Here is an 18611-nt window from a genome sequence, read left to right as displayed (position 1 = left end):
TCCTTACCCACACGGGAGGCAGATCTCAGATTCTCCCACCTACCGCCACCCCAGACAAAGAGCCTGGGTATTATACCTGCTGAACTAGAACAATGTGAAATGCAAAAGGATCCCCAGGAGAAGATAAGGTGGCAGTGTTGCTCTAACCCAAAAAGGTACAAGAGCTTGCGGGTCAGATGCAGAGCCGAATATTCCAGAGACCCTGTGGGCAAACAGCTGGGTGGGCTCGTCCTCAATCTGGCACAAGATTAGCCATCATTAGCAGCTACTCTAGACAATTTTTTGAAGCCTCTGAGATTGCAAAACACCTAAGAACAGGTAAATCTTTCTGCCTCCTACCGCCAAGGCCTGGGGCTGAATATCGTACCCTAGCTCCCTCACCCTGTCTTCTGTCTCCACAGCACAGCCAAACGGCCCTTTTCAATTCACACCCCGGCCCTCCTTGCCTGCTTCCCCAGGATCTTCAGCATAAATGCCAAGCTATTTATCCCAGCTCAAAGGCCCCTGAGGATCTGCCACCCCTGTCCCTACAGTGTTACCCTCTGCCATCAGAAAAAAATATCTCGGCACGCTTGGGTGGCTCAGTCCGTTAAGCTTCCCTCTGGCTCTTGGTTTTGGCCTCAGGTCATGGTCTCACAGGTCTCATAGCCCTGCACCAGGCTCCACACTGGCAGTGCAAAATTCTCTGGGATTTGCTTGGGATTCTCTCTGTCTCCTCTCTGCCCCTCCCCTGCTCATGTGCACGCTCTCTCTCTCTGTCTCTCAAATAAATAAATAAATTTAAACAAAAAGTGTCTACACGCTCACACACATACATGTTCTCTCCTAGCTCGTTCAGCTTTAGCCACACAGCTCTGATTGTATGCCCACCAGCCTCAGTGCCTTTGCACATGCCTGCTACACCCACCCTGCCCTATCTCCTCCCACTATTTTTTAAAAGTTTATTTATTTATTTTGAGAGAGAGAGAGCGAATGTGGAAGGGGCAGAGAGGGATGGGGAGAGAGAGAGAGAATCCCAGCAGGCCCGGCATGGAGCCTGATGCAGGACTTGAGCTCATGAACCGCGAGATCGTGACCTGAGCCAATGCTTAAGTGACTGAACCACCTAAGCGCCCCATCTCCTCCCACTTTCTTAGCCTCTAATTGTCCTTCTGCTTGTCCATCCAATTCTAGGAATCTATACTGGGGAAATACTTCCACAGGTGCACAAAGATATATGTATAAGGACGCCCATTGCTTTATTTTTTGCACTAGAGAAAAAAGAGGGACAAGTCCATCAGCAGATTAAATAATGTGTGTGCATCTATTCTGTAGTCACTTTGGAGCTGGTGGAACAACTCCAGGCGGGTATAGATGAACAGGGAAATACCTCCATGACATACTGTATTAGGGAGTCCTAGGTGACGTCTTCTGTAATCCTGAGTAGAGTCCTCACTGGGGAGCTGGAGGAAGACATAGGAGGGGAGTCAGACTCAGGTCTCTAAAGGGCCCAGGCGTCCCTGGCACTGCCCTCCCTGGGCATGTGTCTTTGTGCTGTCTTTTATGACCCCGATTTTACTTTGTCACTTCCATTGACTAAATTGGAAATCATCTGTAACTCTTACAAAGTGATCCTAGACTCAGATGAAGCCAGTCCTGCTATGTTCCTGGGTGTATTAGATCAAGGGTCAGAAACCTGAATTTAAATTCTCAATCTCTTGCTGATAAGGTCTCTCACTTGGGGCAAGTGTCTTTGCTTACCCTCGTGAGCTTCCCTTTCCTCTCCGGTCCCTTCGTTGCAAGGGTGTATTGGGGTGTTCCTCCTGAGGCTCGTGCAGTGTTAGTAAGAGTAACTAACAATTGTTAACCTATTTTTAGTGAGTTACAAGTCATGGACACTCTTCTGAGCCCTTTAATGGTACTGCCCATTTTAAGCATCACAGCACCTGTGTGGAATAAACACTATTAACCCAGTTTTATGGAAGAAGGAAACTGAGGCCCGGAGATGGTGAGTCTTGCCCAAAGTCACACAGCTAGAAAGCTGTGGAACTGGAGACTAACTCCAGGCAGTCTGACTTCAGAATCCACGATGTCAACCGTTCCGTGATGCTGCCATGAAAACCTGGGTGCCGCCGCACGATTTAAGGATCTGGACGAGAAAGTGTTTTAAGGGAATGAATCTGAAGAGCTGATGTAAAAATGGAAGTGAATGTGGAAAACTTATCTATAAGACCCCAAATGCAAAAACGCAAGCCAAAGTTCTCCTGAAATATTGAAGCATTTTTATACCGTATCCCCTCCAGACACCGTAACATGCCTGTATCTGCACACTTCTGTATAACAGCAGTGAGAGAAGGAGTCACTACAACTGCATTCTTGTGCATTTTCTTTCTCTGAAAATAGCGCCACCCGTCGTACATGGCACCGATGCTTTTTCTATTTTAATTTCACAGATGAAAGAACTCGGTGTCATCTTCTACAACTGTAGCTGCCTGGTCCTGGATTTACAGAGGATATTCGCTCTGTATAGCTCATTAAAATTCAAGAGCAGAGTGCCTCAGACCTGGTCCAAGAGGCTCTATGGAGTCTATGACAACGAAAAGAAATTGCAGCTTCAGCTGAACGACACCAAATCTCAAGCATTTGTGTCGGTGAGTCATTGCCCTCTCGCTCCTCCTCTTCCTTCTTCCGAAGTTGGAATGTTCGAGTGTGATCTTGTGCTGGGCAAGCCTGAATTCTAAAGATCAGTTCTGTCCCACCCCTTGACGAGGTGAGATATACCCACTCTTTTCTGAAAGAAATTATTTTAATGTTTATTTACTTTTGAGAGAGAGAGAGAGACCAAGTGCAAGCAAGGGAGGGGTGGAGAGAGAGGAGACGCAGAATCCAAAGCAGGCTCCAGGCTCTGAGCTGTCAGCCCAGAGTCCGACGCGGGGCCCGAACTCACGAACTGTGAGATCATGACTTGAGCGGAAGTCGGAAGCTTAACCGACTGAGCCACCCAGGCGCCCCAAGATACACCCACTTTTACGCCTAATCATATGCTGTCCCTAGTGATAATAATGAATGTTAATATGCATCCCTAGTTCCTTATGCTTAGTGTTATCGAATTTGATCCCTCTGGCCATCTGTTAAGGTAGACCCAGCTTTGTAACCCTGTTACAGACAAAGGGATGAGGCTTATCTACTAGCACAAAGACCCTCATGGCAGGAGCCAAGACAGGCACCAGCTCCCAAGTCCTCTGAACCAGATCCTATTTTCCATGCCCTACTTCAGTGATTGTCAGACTTGTTTTTAGCAATAGAAACCTTTGATGAAAAAATCTGAGGCATGTTGGTGTGTAAAACAGGTAAAAGCAGAAGTGTACTTGATCGAGGCTGAGGGAGGAGGCCCAGAGGGCAGGGCACAGCTTCAGGCCTCTGACTACACTGAAAACTGCCACTCCCCACCTCCCACATCTACCACCCACTGCTGTCCCACAGGGTCACTGGGAATGGGCAATGTGAATATCCGTGCCTGCAGCCCTGGTCCACCAAACTTTAAAAACTTAAGGACTGGCTGGGGATCCTCTTGAAGATGTAGATTTACATGGGGCGCCTGGGTGGCTCAGTTGGTTAAGTGTCCGACTCTTGGTTTGGGCTCAGGTCTTGATCTCACAGTTCCTGAGACTGAGCCCTGCATCAGGCTCTGTGCTGACAGTGCTTGGAATTCTCTCTCCCCCTCTCTATTTGCCCCTCCCCTGCTTGCACTGTCTCTATCTCTCTCAAAAATAAATAAACAATAAAATAATAAAATAAAATAAAATGAAATAAAATAAATAAAATGCAGATATGCAGCCTCCGACCATTGCCCAGGCCAGGATCTGATCCACTGGACCTGGGGTGAGACCTTAGAATTTTGATTTGAAACAGCCTTGTGGGGGCGCCTGGGTGGCTCAGTCGGTTAAGCGGCCGACTTCGGCCCAGGTCATGATCTCGCGGTCCGTGAGTTCGAGCCCCGCGTCGGGCTCCGTGCTGACAGCTCAGAGCCTGGAGCCTGTTTCAGATTCTGTGTCTCCCTCTCTCTGACCCTCCCCCATTCATGCTTTGTCTCTCTCTGTCTCAAAAATAAATAAACGCTAAAAAAAAAAAAAAAAAAAATTAAAAAAAAAAAATGAAACAGCCTTCTGAATTGATCCTGGGGCCTAGATAAATTTCTTAAGACCATGCTCCCAATTCAACATGCTGGTCCCCCACTGACAGGAGTGCTTTTATGCCAACAATTTTTATATCACTGAAGAACGTGTCACTGAAGAGTGAATTCTGACCTTTTTGTCAATTAAAATGAAAGCACAGTCTGAAAATTTAGACATGTAGCAATTGAGACAAAAGAGGATGTTGAAGTTGTTTGTCTTAACAAATTCACATAAATGCAAATAGCAGAAAATAGACTGAAAGATTTTCATCAAAGTGAAAAAGCCTTTTCTTTTTAACATGTGGAGGTCAGCAATGTAGTAGCAAGTAGCATATTGTATGGGGTGTTTTACTAGCAAAATGACTTCATGTATTCAGTTTCATTTCTGAAGTTTCTCTCAAGACAACCCTGTAAGACAAGAAGGCCAGATAGTATCCTGAATTTGTAGATGAGTCACAATAGGAAATGTGCCAAGGATCCCTTAATGCAGAGACGGTAACAGGGTGACATGATGCCCCAAAGGACAGGTGCTCAGCCAGGTCCAGTAGAACAGATGAAGCAACAGGGAAGAAATGAATGGTAAGCAAATTTCAGATAATTGCTGGATTTTCAATTTACGGTCTGAATCTTAGAGATTGGTGAATGTGGGTTTTGCATATATTTAAATTTTCTTTTTTTTAATGTTTAGTTTTGAGAGAGAGAGAGAGAGAGAGACAACATGTGCATGCATGTGCACTTGAGTGGGGAGGGGCGGGGGGGGGGATGAGGATCTGAAGCAGCCCCCCAGCTGACAGCAGAGAGCCTGATGTGAGGCTCAAATTCAAAAGCATGAGAGCATGACCTGAGCCAAAGTCGGACACTTAACCGACTGAGCTACCCAGGCACCCCTAAAGTCTGACTCTTAAAAAGGTGGCAAATCCCCCTTTGTTGATCCCAAAGTTAACATATCTACCCCAGAGAGAGGGCCCAGGCCTTTAATAAAATCTACTAAAATGTAGATCTTTGTTGTACTGTGGGACAGATTTACAAATTGCGTTTTATCAAATGATTTGTCACAAAATAAGTAGAGTTTTGAAACATGCCTTTAGGTATAGTCTTTTAAAGTATATGATGCCTCTATTTTCTATTTTTATTTATTATATTATTTTAACTTACTGTTTTCTATTTCCTAGTAATGTCAAGCCTACCTTTGAATTTCAATTCAACAGGTATTAATTGAACACCACGTTTGCAGAGGTATAAAATCCTACAGGTATAAAATAAAGTCAGACACCCCCCGCCACCAGTGGAATTGGTCTGGAATCCCAGACCTCCTTGATTTCACCCCTGTTGTGGCATCTATTATATTTTCGTAGCTGTTTGTTGATTGTTTATTGATCATCTCTCCTGCTATTTAAAAGCCTCTGAAGATCATATACTGGACCGTCTTGCTCATTGGTATTCTCAACACCTTACACAAGGCTCCAAAAAATGTTGGATTGGATTCACTAGTAATTTTAATATAAAGTTCTAGGATGTGTATAATTTTCTGAGTGATGTATGCCAAACATGCCAAAGCAAATATATTTAAATTGAAAGTATTTGGTGTGGGGCGCCTGGGTGGCTCAGTTGGTTGGGCGTCCGACTTCGGCCCAGGTCGTGATCTCACGTCCGTGAGTTCGAGCCCCACGTTGGGCTCTGGGCTGACAGCTCAGAGCCTGGAGCCTGTTTCAGATTCTGTGTCTCCCTCTCTCTCTGACCCTCCCGCATTCATGCTCTGTCTCTCTCTGTCTCAAAAATAAATAAACGTTAAAAAAAAATTTTTTTTAAAAAAGAAAGTATTTGGTGTAAAACATCTTAAAATAGTATATTGTATTTTTATAATCTCACAGTCCCAAGACTAAATTCACACACACACACACACACACACACACACACACACATTATTGAAGACACATAGACACATAAAACACATATTACTAAGAATTACCATTCCCCAGATTAGATGTTTAGATGATTAACAACTTAGCATTGTTAAATACAAATTTTAAATTATGATATAAATATGGATTATTTCTAATTTTCTCACAGAACCCCAAAGATACTTGGTGAGATTTAACTATGTGATCTCTAATAACTTGGTGCCAGTGAGTTCTGATTTTAATTCCCCATTAAAATAAGAAGACAGGAACCATAGTTGGCTGGGTTTTTGTTATCTTACAGATTTCTTTTTAGAGCCCTTGAGATTATAAATTTGCTTTCCAAGATAAAGACTAGTGCTATGCCTGGGTGGCTCGGTCAGTTGAGCATCCAACCCTTGATTTTGGCTCAGGTCATGATCTCACAGTTCCTGGGATTGAGCCCTGATTGGACTCTGTCCTGATAGTGTGGAACCTGTTTGGGATTCACTCTCTCCCTTTCTGTCTCTCTGCCCCTCCCCCACTCACACGCACACTCACTCTCTCTTTCTCTCTCTCTCTTCAAAAATAAATGAACGTTGGGGACACCTGGGGGGCTCAGTCGGTTAAGCGTCGACTTCGGCTCAGGTCATGATCTCACAGTTCGTGGGGTCGGGCCCCGCATCGGACTCTGTGCTGACAGCTCAGAGCCTGGAGCCTGCTTCGGATTCTGTGTCTCCTTCTCTCTCTGCCCCTCCCCCACTTGTTCTCTGTCTCTCTCTGTCTCTTAAAAATAAATAATTTTTTTTTAATTTTTAAAAAAATAAATGAACATTAAAAATATATATATAGACTAGTTACTGATCTGGGTGCTAGACAGATATGATCTCTCATTATAGTTTTGTTCATTGACCCATCAGTCATGTATACTGAGATGTATTTAGTGAGTGAGGGGAGGACATTAAGTGGAACCTAGTGCTGCTATGAAAAATGCTATGTTATATTAGTCTTTAGAACCTCCACTACATATTGTTAATTACCTTTTTAATAGCTTTATTGAGAGATACTTCACATTCGGTGGCATTTCTTTTAAAGTATATGATTCAGTGGGTTTTTGTGTAATCACAGGCTTGTGCAGCTATCTCCACCATCTAATTTTAGATTATTTTGGGGGCACCTGGGTGGCTTAGTTAGTTAAGCATTCGACTTCTGCACAGGTCATGATATCACGGTCTGTGAGTTCGAGCCCCGCGTCGGGCTCTGTGCTGACTGCTCAGAGCCTGGAGCCTGCTTCGGATTCCAGGTCTCCCTCTCTCTGCCCCTCCCCTGTTCATTCTCTGTCTCTCTCTCTGTCTTTCAAAAATAAATAAACATTAAAAAGTTTCTAATAAAAGGACAGTTTCATCACCACAAAGAAAACCATTAGGAGTCACTCTCCATTTTCCCCTTCCCTCAGCCCCTGGTAACTGCTAGTCTACTTTCTGTCCCTTAGAATTCTCCTTTCTTTAGGTATTTCATATAAATGAAGCATATATAATATGTAGTCTTTTGTAATTGATATCTTTCACTTAGTATAACGTTTTCAAAGTCCATTAATGTTACAGCATGAATCAGCACTTCGTTCCCTTCCGTGGCCAAATAATACTCCATTATACAGATATGCCACAGTTGGTTTATTCCCCCATCGGTTGACGGACATTTGGGTGTTTCTACCTTTTGGGTCCTGACAGTAGTGTTGTCATGGACTGACGTGTGCAAGTTTGTATTTGAACACCTGTTTTCAGTGCTTTGGGGTGTGTACTCAGGAGTGGCAGTGTTGGGGAATGTGGCAACTCTGTGCTTAACATTTTGAGAGACTGACACATTGGTTTCCAAACTGGCTGCCCCATTTTACAGTTCCACCAGCAGTTAATGAGGGCTCTGTTTTCTCCACATCTTTGCCAATGCTTGCTATTTTCTGCTTTATTTTACCCCTCCAAATGGGTATGAAATGGTATCTCACTGTGGTTTTCATTTGTATATTTTAATATGTTCATTGGCTATTTGTTTATCTTTTTTTGAGAAATGTCTATCCAATCCTTTGCCCACTTTTCCGTTAGTTTACTTGGGTTTTGTTTGTTTGTTGAGAGAGAGAGCACAAGTTGGGGAGGGACTGAGGGAGAGGAAGAGAGACTCAAGCAGGCTCTATACCCAGTGCAGAGCCCGAAGTAGGACTCCTCTCATGACCCTGAGATCATCACCCGAGCTAAAATCAAGAGTCAGACTTTTAACCAACTGAGCCACCAAGGTGGCTCTTATTTGGTTTTTATTACTGAGTTGTAAGAGTTCTTACACATTCTGCATATAGCTCCTTTATCAGATATACAACTTGCAAATATTTTCTCCCATTCTGTGGGCTATCTTTTTGTGTTTAATATATTTTAACATATATATTTTGAGGATGGAGTATGAACTTCTTAAAAACCAGGAAACTGTAGTGAAATAAATCAGAAGCCTGCTAAGGCAAATATTTAACGAATATGCAAAACAAGTTACGTGCGTGTATAAGGCACTATTTGATCTAAGAGAGACATATTGCCTAGAAGCAAGGTGCATGAGAGCATTTGAGCGGTAAAAGTCATCACAGAGCTGAAACAGGGAAGAACCTGTTTTCCTTCTCCTTCTCATAATAAAGGAGTACACAGTGCTAGGCTCAAAAAATTAATTCAGGAGCAATAACAGGGAAACTTAACAGCCTTCTCTGTAATTAAACTATTGGAACTATTTAACTTCCTCTGCTGAATCAGTAGATCATTCTTTGTGTTGTTCATTCATTTACATCTTTTTATGTTTATTTGTTTATTTTGCAGGGCGGGGGGGAGGTGGACAGCATGAGTGCATGAGTGGAGGAGGGGCAGAGAGAGAGAGACAGAGACAGAGAATCCCAAACAGGCTCCCCACCCTCAGCCAGGAACCTGATGTGGGGCTCGAACTCCTGAACCATGAGATCACGACCCGAGCTGAAACCAAGAGTTGGAGCCACTCAGGCACCCCTTATTCATTTATATCTTAAGCATTTTTAGCCAGTAGTATATTCAGCACTATTTTCAAAGTTAGCAGACTCTGGAACACATCATCACGTACCACCATGCCCCTAGGGCCAGGGGGGTACTGATACCGAGGGTCATGCGTTTCCTTAATAAACACATGGAGCACCTGCCATGGTTTAGGCACTGGGTTAGACAATGGGAACACAGGAAACAATACAGCAGGCAAATCCAAATAAAGAATTGTTCACACGTGGATGGAAAGACGTAGCATGAAGTAACTCCATTAAGCATGGAGGTTGGGGGATCACACAGACCTTCAATGCTGATTAATTTAAGAAGCACTTTCACATTCATTCCACAGATATGGATATAAAACATATGCTAAGCACAGCATGGCATAAGGTAAAGGGGATGAGCGACCCAGCGGTTGCATATGAATGCAATACAATGTAGCACGTTCCAGAATGAAGCTCCAGGAAGCAGGAGTCTTACTTTGATCACTGGTATATACCAGGTGGCCAGCCTAGAGCTGGAGCACGGTGGGCACTTCGTACTATTTGCTGCACAAATGAAAGCAAGCACACGAGAAAGGCACTCACCCAGCCAGGGAACAGGCCATTACCCGATTTAAGCCTCCAGGGAAACCAGTGTGAGAGGTGCGTTCTACTGTTAATCCCTTAGGCTGCGAGGCTCAGCACATGTAAGGTGCACAGCCAGTAGGCTGCAGGCTGTAAATGCTGGAGCCTAGCCTGTATCACTGAAAGGCACCCAAAGTCCAGACTTGCAGGATATAAGAGCAAATGTGAAGACAGCAACGACTCCTGTGCCTCAATTTTTTCCTCCCTGAAACCAAAACCTCGTTTTTGCAACATGCAAGGAAGTTCAAGAACTTCCTGAAACAGAAACGTGGGCGCTTGGACGCATGTCGGAGCTTCCTTAAGCTCCTGTCTAGAGCAAAGACCCTCAGCTCCCCCAGGTTAGCCTGAAGAACATTTAAAGCAGGCCCAACAGGCTGAGGGAATTAAGTAATGTCAATTTTGGATGTTTTCATGGAGAGAGAAAAATGAGTAAAGTACAGTCCCTAAAATCAGGTCAGTGACAGTCTAGGCAGGCAAATGAGGCAAGTGCAAATAATTACAAGTTTGAATATGCTAAATAATGTAGCAAATCAATCATATTACGGGTGGGCAGAGAAGAGAGAAGGGGCCTCTGGCTGGGGAAATACAGAAGTTTCATGGAGGAGCTTGTAGTTGAACTAGAGAAAGCATAATACTGACGGGCAAGAACAAGGAAGCTTGGGCCGGAAGGGCTGGCGGGAGCAAATGTGCAGGGGCAGACAGATGAGAGCCAGGCACAGAGGGCGTGATAGCTGGCACAGGAGGGAGGCAGAGAAATGGGAGGCCAGGGCTTGGAGGCCGTAGTTCAGTAGGTTCAGACTGGATTCCCAGACACCAGAAATGCTGAGTGTGATGTGTGTGTGTGCGTGTGTGTGTGTGTGTCCATCATGGTGACGAGAAAATGATGTGTAAAAGCCCCAGCAAAGAAAGACCACTAGAGCCTGAATGGGAGGAGGGGCAGTCAGGAGTAAGAGACCCAGTGGCCACTAGAAGCAGGAGCACCTGTCTTGGGGACAGGCAGAGTATCCACTGCGTGTGTGCTAGGGAAAAGGTGTAGGACCAGCACTGGGTTTGGTTGGTTGGTTGGTTTTATCTTTTGTTGTTTTTGTTTGGGGTTTATGTTTGTGTCTTTTCTTATTTTTATGTTTTTTAAATTTTTTTGTTGATGTTCATTTTTTGAGACAGAGAGAGAGAGACAGAGCGTGAGTGGGGGAGGGGCAGAGAGGGGGGGCGGCGCAGAAACCAAAGCAGGCTCCAGGTTCTGAGCTGTCAGCACAGAGCCCAACGCAGGGCTTGAACCCACAAACTGTGATCGTGACCTGAGCCACCCAGGCACCTCTATTTTTACGTTTTTTTGTGAGGGTTTTTTGTCATTAGTTGTTTTTTTTTTTTTTAAGTTTACTTATTTATTTTGAGAGGGAGCACAAGCGGGGGGAGGGGCAGAGAGAAGATCAAACAGGCTTCGTGCTGTCAGCGCAGAGCCCAGCATGGGACTCAATCCCACGATGCTGGATCATGACCTGAGCTGAAATCAACATTCGGACACTTAACCGACTGAGCCTCCCGGGTGCCCCTGGCATGAGTTTCTTAAAAGACTTGGAAACTCATCTTCGTTCCAAAAGAAAAATAAACGATCAAAAACTCAATCTGATAGTCGCCTTCCAAGATGACTTTCTGAGCAGGGACATTGAGAGAGCATATGACCTTCAACAGGCTCCTTTCCTGCCCCCCACGCTCCCCGTCTGTCTTGCTTGGACATCCAAGACAACGGCTTCATCTTCCCTCTGTCTAAGCCGGCATAGGCATTCCCACCAGCACAGTGATGGGAGTTGTCCCGAGCGTTGGGTGCAGGACAGTTCCGGAAGCCCTCCCATACGTGCCCCCCTCCACTCACCACTGCCTCCTGCTGCTCAGAGCAAGACAGCAACCCCAGTAATGCCATTTTTAGTCCTGTGTGCTGGGAAAACAACGAGAAAGCCAACCTACATCTTTCTATAGCAATTTCATCCCCAAACACCTTATTTTTATAAGATGGAAACCACCTTGAGCAACAGGAGAAAAATGCCTCAAGCATAATTTGCCTCTTTGTTCGTGGGCTTGAGTTTTTCAGAATATCCTCCTTCCCTGTCCCTCCTGATGAATTTGGTCTTCGTAGTCACTTGCTGGGTTTTTCTTTAGAATTACTGATGACCTTTGCACTCTTCTTCCTGACTTAATGATGAGACGGGAAAAAATCCACAAGATTTTTTAGATTGTATGTCTAGAATGTTTTTATGCCCACATCACCTTTCAAATGAAATGACTTTTCGGGTAAATTGATTGCTGTGTGTACATATATGTATTATATGGTAACACCTGAGAAAATTAACTGTTATTCATGATGGAGTGTTCACCAGAGCCCTGTAAGTGTGAGTTAGAATACTCTGAAAATGAGAGGTGTGTATCCTGAAAGCAAGAATTCCCTCCCCAAACAGACATAAAGGTCAGACTTGAGACACATCCCACCACATCTTGATCTGAACATGCCTCAACTATGATGGGATTGAAAATACATTTGTCTATTCTCATAAAGGACTGGAGAGTTGGTTTCAAAAATCTACCTCGAAGCCAAGATCCACTGAAACAAATCAACAACAACAACAACAACAAAGAGAAAGCCCCAGCTGACAAAAATTAATCCTCTGAAAGTTTGGTTTTTGTGTCTTCACAGAATTCTCCCAAACTCTTCTGCCCTAAAAACAGAAGCTTTGACATAGACGCCATCTACAGCGTGATAGACGACGCCAAGCAGTACGTATACATCGCTGTCACGGACTACCTGCCAATCTCCAGCACGAGCACCAAAAGGTCAGTGAGTGAGTAACCTCGTCCTCCAACCCAGTCTCCAGGGCCGGGTGCAAACCGGGGACCATAGGAAACCGGCTGGACACTGAGGTGCTCTCCGTTTCCCTTTAGGTCACACACCGTTCAGACCTCCGAGCGCATTTGCAACTTACCCATGATGCATCTCCTCCCTCAGTCCATTTGAAGGACTCGGGGACTCACCCTACAGAAGTACCACCGTGTTTTACCTTACAGGCATGAGAGCAGCTTTAGAATGGAGATCGGGTTGTTTTCAATTTGAAATTTATTTGAAAAATAAAATAAATTGGAAAAAAATTTTCTGGAAAAAAAAAATTTAACACTTTTTAAAAGTAATCTCCGCATCCAGTGTGGGCCTCGAACTCACAACCCTGAGATCAAGAGTCACATGCTCTACTGACTGAGCCTGGCAGACGCTCCCCAAAAAATATTTCTTGAAAGTTCTTAGCTAGCAGGTGTCCCTGAAGGATATACTGAAACTGAGTAGGTCTGGCAAGATTTTCCTCCAAGGAGACATCATTTTGGTCGTATTCATGTCAGTCTTCATTAAAGGCTGAATTTTTGTATTTTTTCAACTTAAAGAAGAAAGAAACTCAGTATGTATATGTTCTCAGTCAATCCATTCCTCTCTATGAGGAAGCGGGCATTTTAAAAAATGAAGGGATTGGGGGGGCACCTGGGTGGCTCAGGGGGTTCACTGTCCGACTTTGGCTCAGGTCATGATCTGTCAGTTCATGAGTTCGAGCCCCACGTCGGGCTCTGTGCTGACAGCTCGCAGCCTGGATCCTGCTTGGGATTCTGTGTTTCCCTCTCTCTCTGTCCCTCCCCTGCTCACGCTCTGTGGCTGTCTCTCAAAAAATAAATAAACGTTTTAAAAAATTAAATTTAAAAATGAAGGGATTTTTACAGCAATTCATCATTGTTTAGAGGGGAAATACTTGAAATAAATTTAGGGATGGACTATATGCCCCTAAGTGCATAAATGCCTGGCTGTGCCCCAGATTTTTCCCACTTTTGCTCTCCTGCCAGGAATGCACAGATTTGGCTACTTATAAGTGCTTTGAATAACCCATTTAAAGCCAGGAAAAGTTTCCAAAGTGCGCATTTCTGAGAGTACAACCGAAGACCTTTCTAATTTGGAAAACTGCAATTTCAAAATAACCCTTTACTGAGGTAAATGATGAAGCGTGCCCTCTCTTGCTTGAATATTGTTCATGTTGCCAACCAACATATGCCTAATATGCAGCTTCTTTATGCAGATGCCTGTAAGATTGCAAAAGCCTGAGTCTCCTGCAAAGTGATCTCCCATAACGACAGTCAAAAAGCATTTTAAGCTACAAGATACACTATTAAAACATTTTTACTTTAAAATATGGCACATCCCTTGAATATTCGTAGGTGTTTACCCATATACTTTTACATGTTTGCTATCTCTTTTTTATTTTTCTCCAATTTATTGGTTTGAGATTTCGTTTTAGATGTCAACTTCACTTTGAGAAGACTTTGAAACATAATAGATACGTTTTGCCTGCTTTTCCTATTATTCAGAATGAGAGTAAGGGATAATGGGGCGATGATTTGTTAGGATTGACAAAACCTTCATTCCATGAAGCCCCACAAACAAAATTAATATCCTTTGTGGCCAGAGAGGAAGGAGTTAGCATAGAGAATCTAAAATATCTTGGAAATGTAGAAGTTAAAGAAAACTAAAAGAATGTTAAAGAACTGAAAACTCACCTGAAATTTTGCATGTTGGTTATTAATCTACCATTTCAGCGGCTGTTCAAAGAGCAGTTCTCTTATCATACTTAGGATATTTCGAACCCACAATCCCATCAAGCATTCTAATGAAAAGTCATCAGAGGGCCTCCTGGGGGGCTCAGTCGGTTAAGCATCCAACTTCAGCTCAGGTCATGATCTCACGAGTTCGTGAGTTCAAGCCCCACGTCGGGCTCCGTGCTGACAACTCAGAACCTGGAGCCTGCTTCAGATTCTGTGTCTCCCTCTCTCTCTGCCCGCCTCTCCCCCTCTCAAAAGTAAATAAACATTAAATTTTTTTCTAAGTCATCAGAGACATAAGAAGTTGTTCAAACATCCACGTTATAATTAAATTCTTCTCAATCCTACAAAAAAATTACTTAAGAGTCAGCATGGTTATTTGTCTCTACATTGTCCTGGAGAAAGTTTTCAGAATTCAACTAGAATGAACAAATGGACATTGTCAAATATCAGTGCGTCAGTGTGCCACAGGTCTACGCACTGCTAAACATCCAAATGAAAGAGGAAAAATTCACAGGTTCCCAAAGTAGAAGTGGTTGGTCACATGTAGAAAAATATATACACCATCATTAAGCAACAATATTAGAAGTGACTTCTAACTTTCAAAGAAGCAAGAAGTGAAGGGAACAATGATGTATGGCTAAATCAATCCCGCAGTAAAAAAAAATCAGAAGCCCTATTTCAATTCTTCGTGTTTTGGCAATCAAGTGCTGTTTCTTTTAGCAATTCGCATATTTATTTTGGCCTTGGTTTAGGGTTGTTCATTATTTATTTCCTCAGTCACACGAAATACATCTTTCAGAAGAAAACCAGTAAATGTGTGAAGGAACAATAAGAATGTAGGCCGGCAGCCAAGAATACTCTCTCCTGGCAAAGTTACCTTTCAGATGTGAAGGAGGAATAAATGCTTTCCCAAACAAACAAAAGCTGAGGGAGTTCACCACCACTAGACCTGTCTTACAAGAAATGTTGAAAGGCGCTCTTCAAGCTGAAACAAAAAATTGACAGCACACAAAATTCTGATTAAGGTGATAAACGGGCAGTCAGAATCAGAAAACTGGAACTCTGTTTTGGAACAGTGTATGAAACTCTTAGCTATATCATAAATTTAAAGAAAAACAGCAACAAAATAATGATAGCTGCTGCAAGCTGGTAATGAAATCATAACATAAAAAGAGGTAATTTGTGGCATCAAAAATATAAAAGGAGAGGATTAAAAGGATGATAGGTCAAGAAAAGTAAGCTGCTATCAGCAGAAAAAGGACTGTTTTTTCTATGAGTTGTTTTGGGTAAACCCCATGGTAACCACATGGCAAAAACTTAGAACAGTCATGAAATATAAAGAGGGGGAGAATGAACAAATCATCATGGAAAACCACCAACTGGCAAAAGTAGACGGAAATGGGAAAAAAAAAGAAAGAATGGGAAACAAGAAAAAGAGAAAAAAGAAACAATAGAGATAAAATAACCAGAAGACAAAAAATAAAATGGCAGCAGTATATAGTATATATGATTACATATTAGTATCACCTTCAGTGAAAATGGATTGAACTCACCCATCAAAAGGCACAGAGTGGCTGGATAGATAAAAAAAACAATATGCTGCCTACGGAGGACTCACTCCAGCTCTAGAGACAAATACAGACTCAAAGTGAACGATGGAAGATGATATTCCAAGCAAACATATGAAAAGAAGGCAAGCGTAGCCGTACCTATAATAGACAAAATAGACTTCAAGCCAAAAGGGGTCACAAGAAGTAAAGAAGGTCGTTATATAATGACAAAGGGGCCAGTATGTCAAGAAGATATAGCAATCATAAATATACATGCTCCCAACACTGGAACATCAAAATATATTAAACAATTAATGAGAGATCTTAAGGGAGAAATAGACAATAATACAATAACTGTAGGATACTCTAATACCCCACCATCAACAATGGATAAATCACCCAGACAGAAAATCAACAAGAAAATGTTGCAGTTGAATCTGGAACAAATTTAGAACAAATGGACTGCTCAGACATATATAGAATATTCCACTCAACAGCAGCAGAATACACATTCTTCTCAAGTGCACATGGAACGTTGTCCAGGATAAATCACATGTTAGGCCACAAAATAAATCTTAGCAAATTTAAGAAGGTTGAAATCATATCAATTATCTTCTCTGACCACTGTGGTATGAAACTAGAAATCAACAGGAGCAAAGTAAGAAGATCTACAAATGGAAACTAACCACACTTCTAAACAACCATTGAGTCAAAGAAGAAATCAAAAGGCAAATAAAAAATTACATTGAAAACATAATGTATCAAATATTGTGGGACACAGCAAAAGCAGTTTCAAGAGGAAAGTTTATAACCATAAACACAGATACTAAGAAATTAGAAAGATCTCAAATAACCTAACTTTATACCACAAGGAACTAGGGAAAAACAAACAAACAAACAAAAAAAACAAAGTAAGCCCAAAATTAGCAGGAGGGGGGAAATATTAAGGATCAGAGCAGAAATAAATGAAACAGAGACCAAGAGCCAATAGAAAGGATCAGCAAAGCTAAGAACTGGTTCTTTGCAAAGATAAACAAAATTGACACCGTTGGCCAGACTAAGGGAAAAAGAGAAAAGACTCAAAGAAATAAGTTAGAAATGAAAGAGGAGACATTACAACTGATACTACAGAAATACCTAGAATTATGAGACGCCTATGAACGAGTTTATGCCAAGAAATTACATAAACTAGAAGAAATGGATACATTGCTAGAAACACACAACCTATCCAGACTGAATCATGATGAAATACAAAGTCTGAACAGACCAATTATGAGTAAAGAGACTGAATCAGTAATCAAGAAACTCCCAAAACAGAAAACCTCAGGACCAGATGGCTTCACTGGAGAATTCTACCAAAGGTTTAAAGTAGAATTAACACCAATCCTCCCCCAAACTCTTTCAAAATATCAAGGAGGAGGAACACTTCCAAACTCATTCTATGAGACCAGCATTACTTTGATGTCAAAATCTGATAAGGAGACCACAAGAAAGACAACAACAGGCCAATATCCCTGATGAATATAGATGCAAAAATTCTCAACAAAACAATAGCAAACCGAATTCAGGAACACACTAAAAGAATTAGACACAATGACCAAGTGGGATTTATCACTGGGATACAAGGATATTTCAATAATATGCAAATCAACAAATGCAAATACATCACATCAATAAAATAATACATAAAAAAATCACACGATTATCTCAATCGATACAGAAAAATCATTTGACAAAATAAAACACCCTTTCATGATAAAAAAAAAATGTTTAACAAATTTGGTACAGAAGGAACGTACCTCACCATAACAAAGGCTGTATAGGACAAACCAACAGCTAACATTACACTCACTGAAGAGAAATTGAAAGCATTTTCCCCAAGGTGGAGAAAAAAGCGAGGATGCCTACTCTCCCACTCCTATTCAGTATAGTTCTGGAAACCCTAGCCAGAGCAATCAGGCAAGACAAAGAAATAAAAGGCATACACATCAGGAAGGGAGTAGTAAAACTGGCATGATTTGCTGATGATATGATGATATGATCTATATACAAAGTCCTAAAGAATCAGTCAAAAAACTGTTGGAATTAATCAACAATTTCAGTAAAGCATCAAGATACAAAATCAATTGCATTCCTTCACTGGTGATGAAGCCTCTGAAAATGAAATGAAGCCATCTCATTCTCAATAGCATCAAAAACAAAATAGGAATAAATTTAACCAAGGAAGTGAAAGATCTGCACAATGAAAAGTACAAAGCTTTGCTGAAAAAAATTGAAGAAGACACAAACAAATGGGAAGGCATACTGTGTTCCTGGATCAGAATTAATATTGTTAAAATGGCTATATTACCCAACGTGATCTACAGATTCAATGCAATCCCCGTCAAAATACCGAAAACATTCTTCACAGAAATAAAAGAAACAATCCTAAAATTTGTGTGGAACCACAAAAGACCCCAAACAGCCAAAGCAATCCTGGGAAAAAGAACAAAGTTCGAGACATCACACATCCTGATTTGAAACTATACAACAAAGCCATATTAATAAAAAAAAAAAAAGTACAAAAATGGGCAAACATCAACAAATAGAACAAAATAGAGAGCCCAGAACTAAACTCTGGCCTATACAGTCAACTACTATTGAACACGGGCACCAGGAACACTCAACGGGGAAAGCATAGTCTCTTCAACAAATGGTGCTGGGGAAACTGGAGAAAACATGTCAAACAATTACATTGGGCC

General features: G+C 42.1%; 1 protein-coding gene across 1 annotated transcript in view; it reads left to right on the top strand.

Annotated features, from left to right (window-relative positions):
* The window catches only part of PLD5 (phospholipase D family member 5), a 411871-nt gene that overhangs the window by 369529 nt on the left and 23731 nt on the right, over positions 1 to 18611 (top strand). The window contains exons 6-7 of the mRNA XM_047077346.1: positions 2433 to 2630; positions 12387 to 12523. Coding sequence (XP_046933302.1) covers positions 2433 to 2630; positions 12387 to 12523 — 335 coding nt within the window. The remainder of the gene's footprint in view (positions 1 to 2432; positions 2631 to 12386; positions 12524 to 18611) is intronic.

The sequence above is a fragment of the Lynx rufus genome, unplaced genomic scaffold (genome assembly GCF_022079265.1).
Source record: "Lynx rufus isolate CCGP_SWC_20201006 ecotype Redwood Valley unplaced genomic scaffold, mLynRuf1.p SCAF_15, whole genome shotgun sequence".
Lineage (NCBI taxonomy): Eukaryota > Metazoa > Chordata > Mammalia > Carnivora > Felidae > Lynx > Lynx rufus.
Note: the sequence above shows the minus strand (reverse complement) of the source record. Positions and strands in the feature narration are given on the sequence as shown.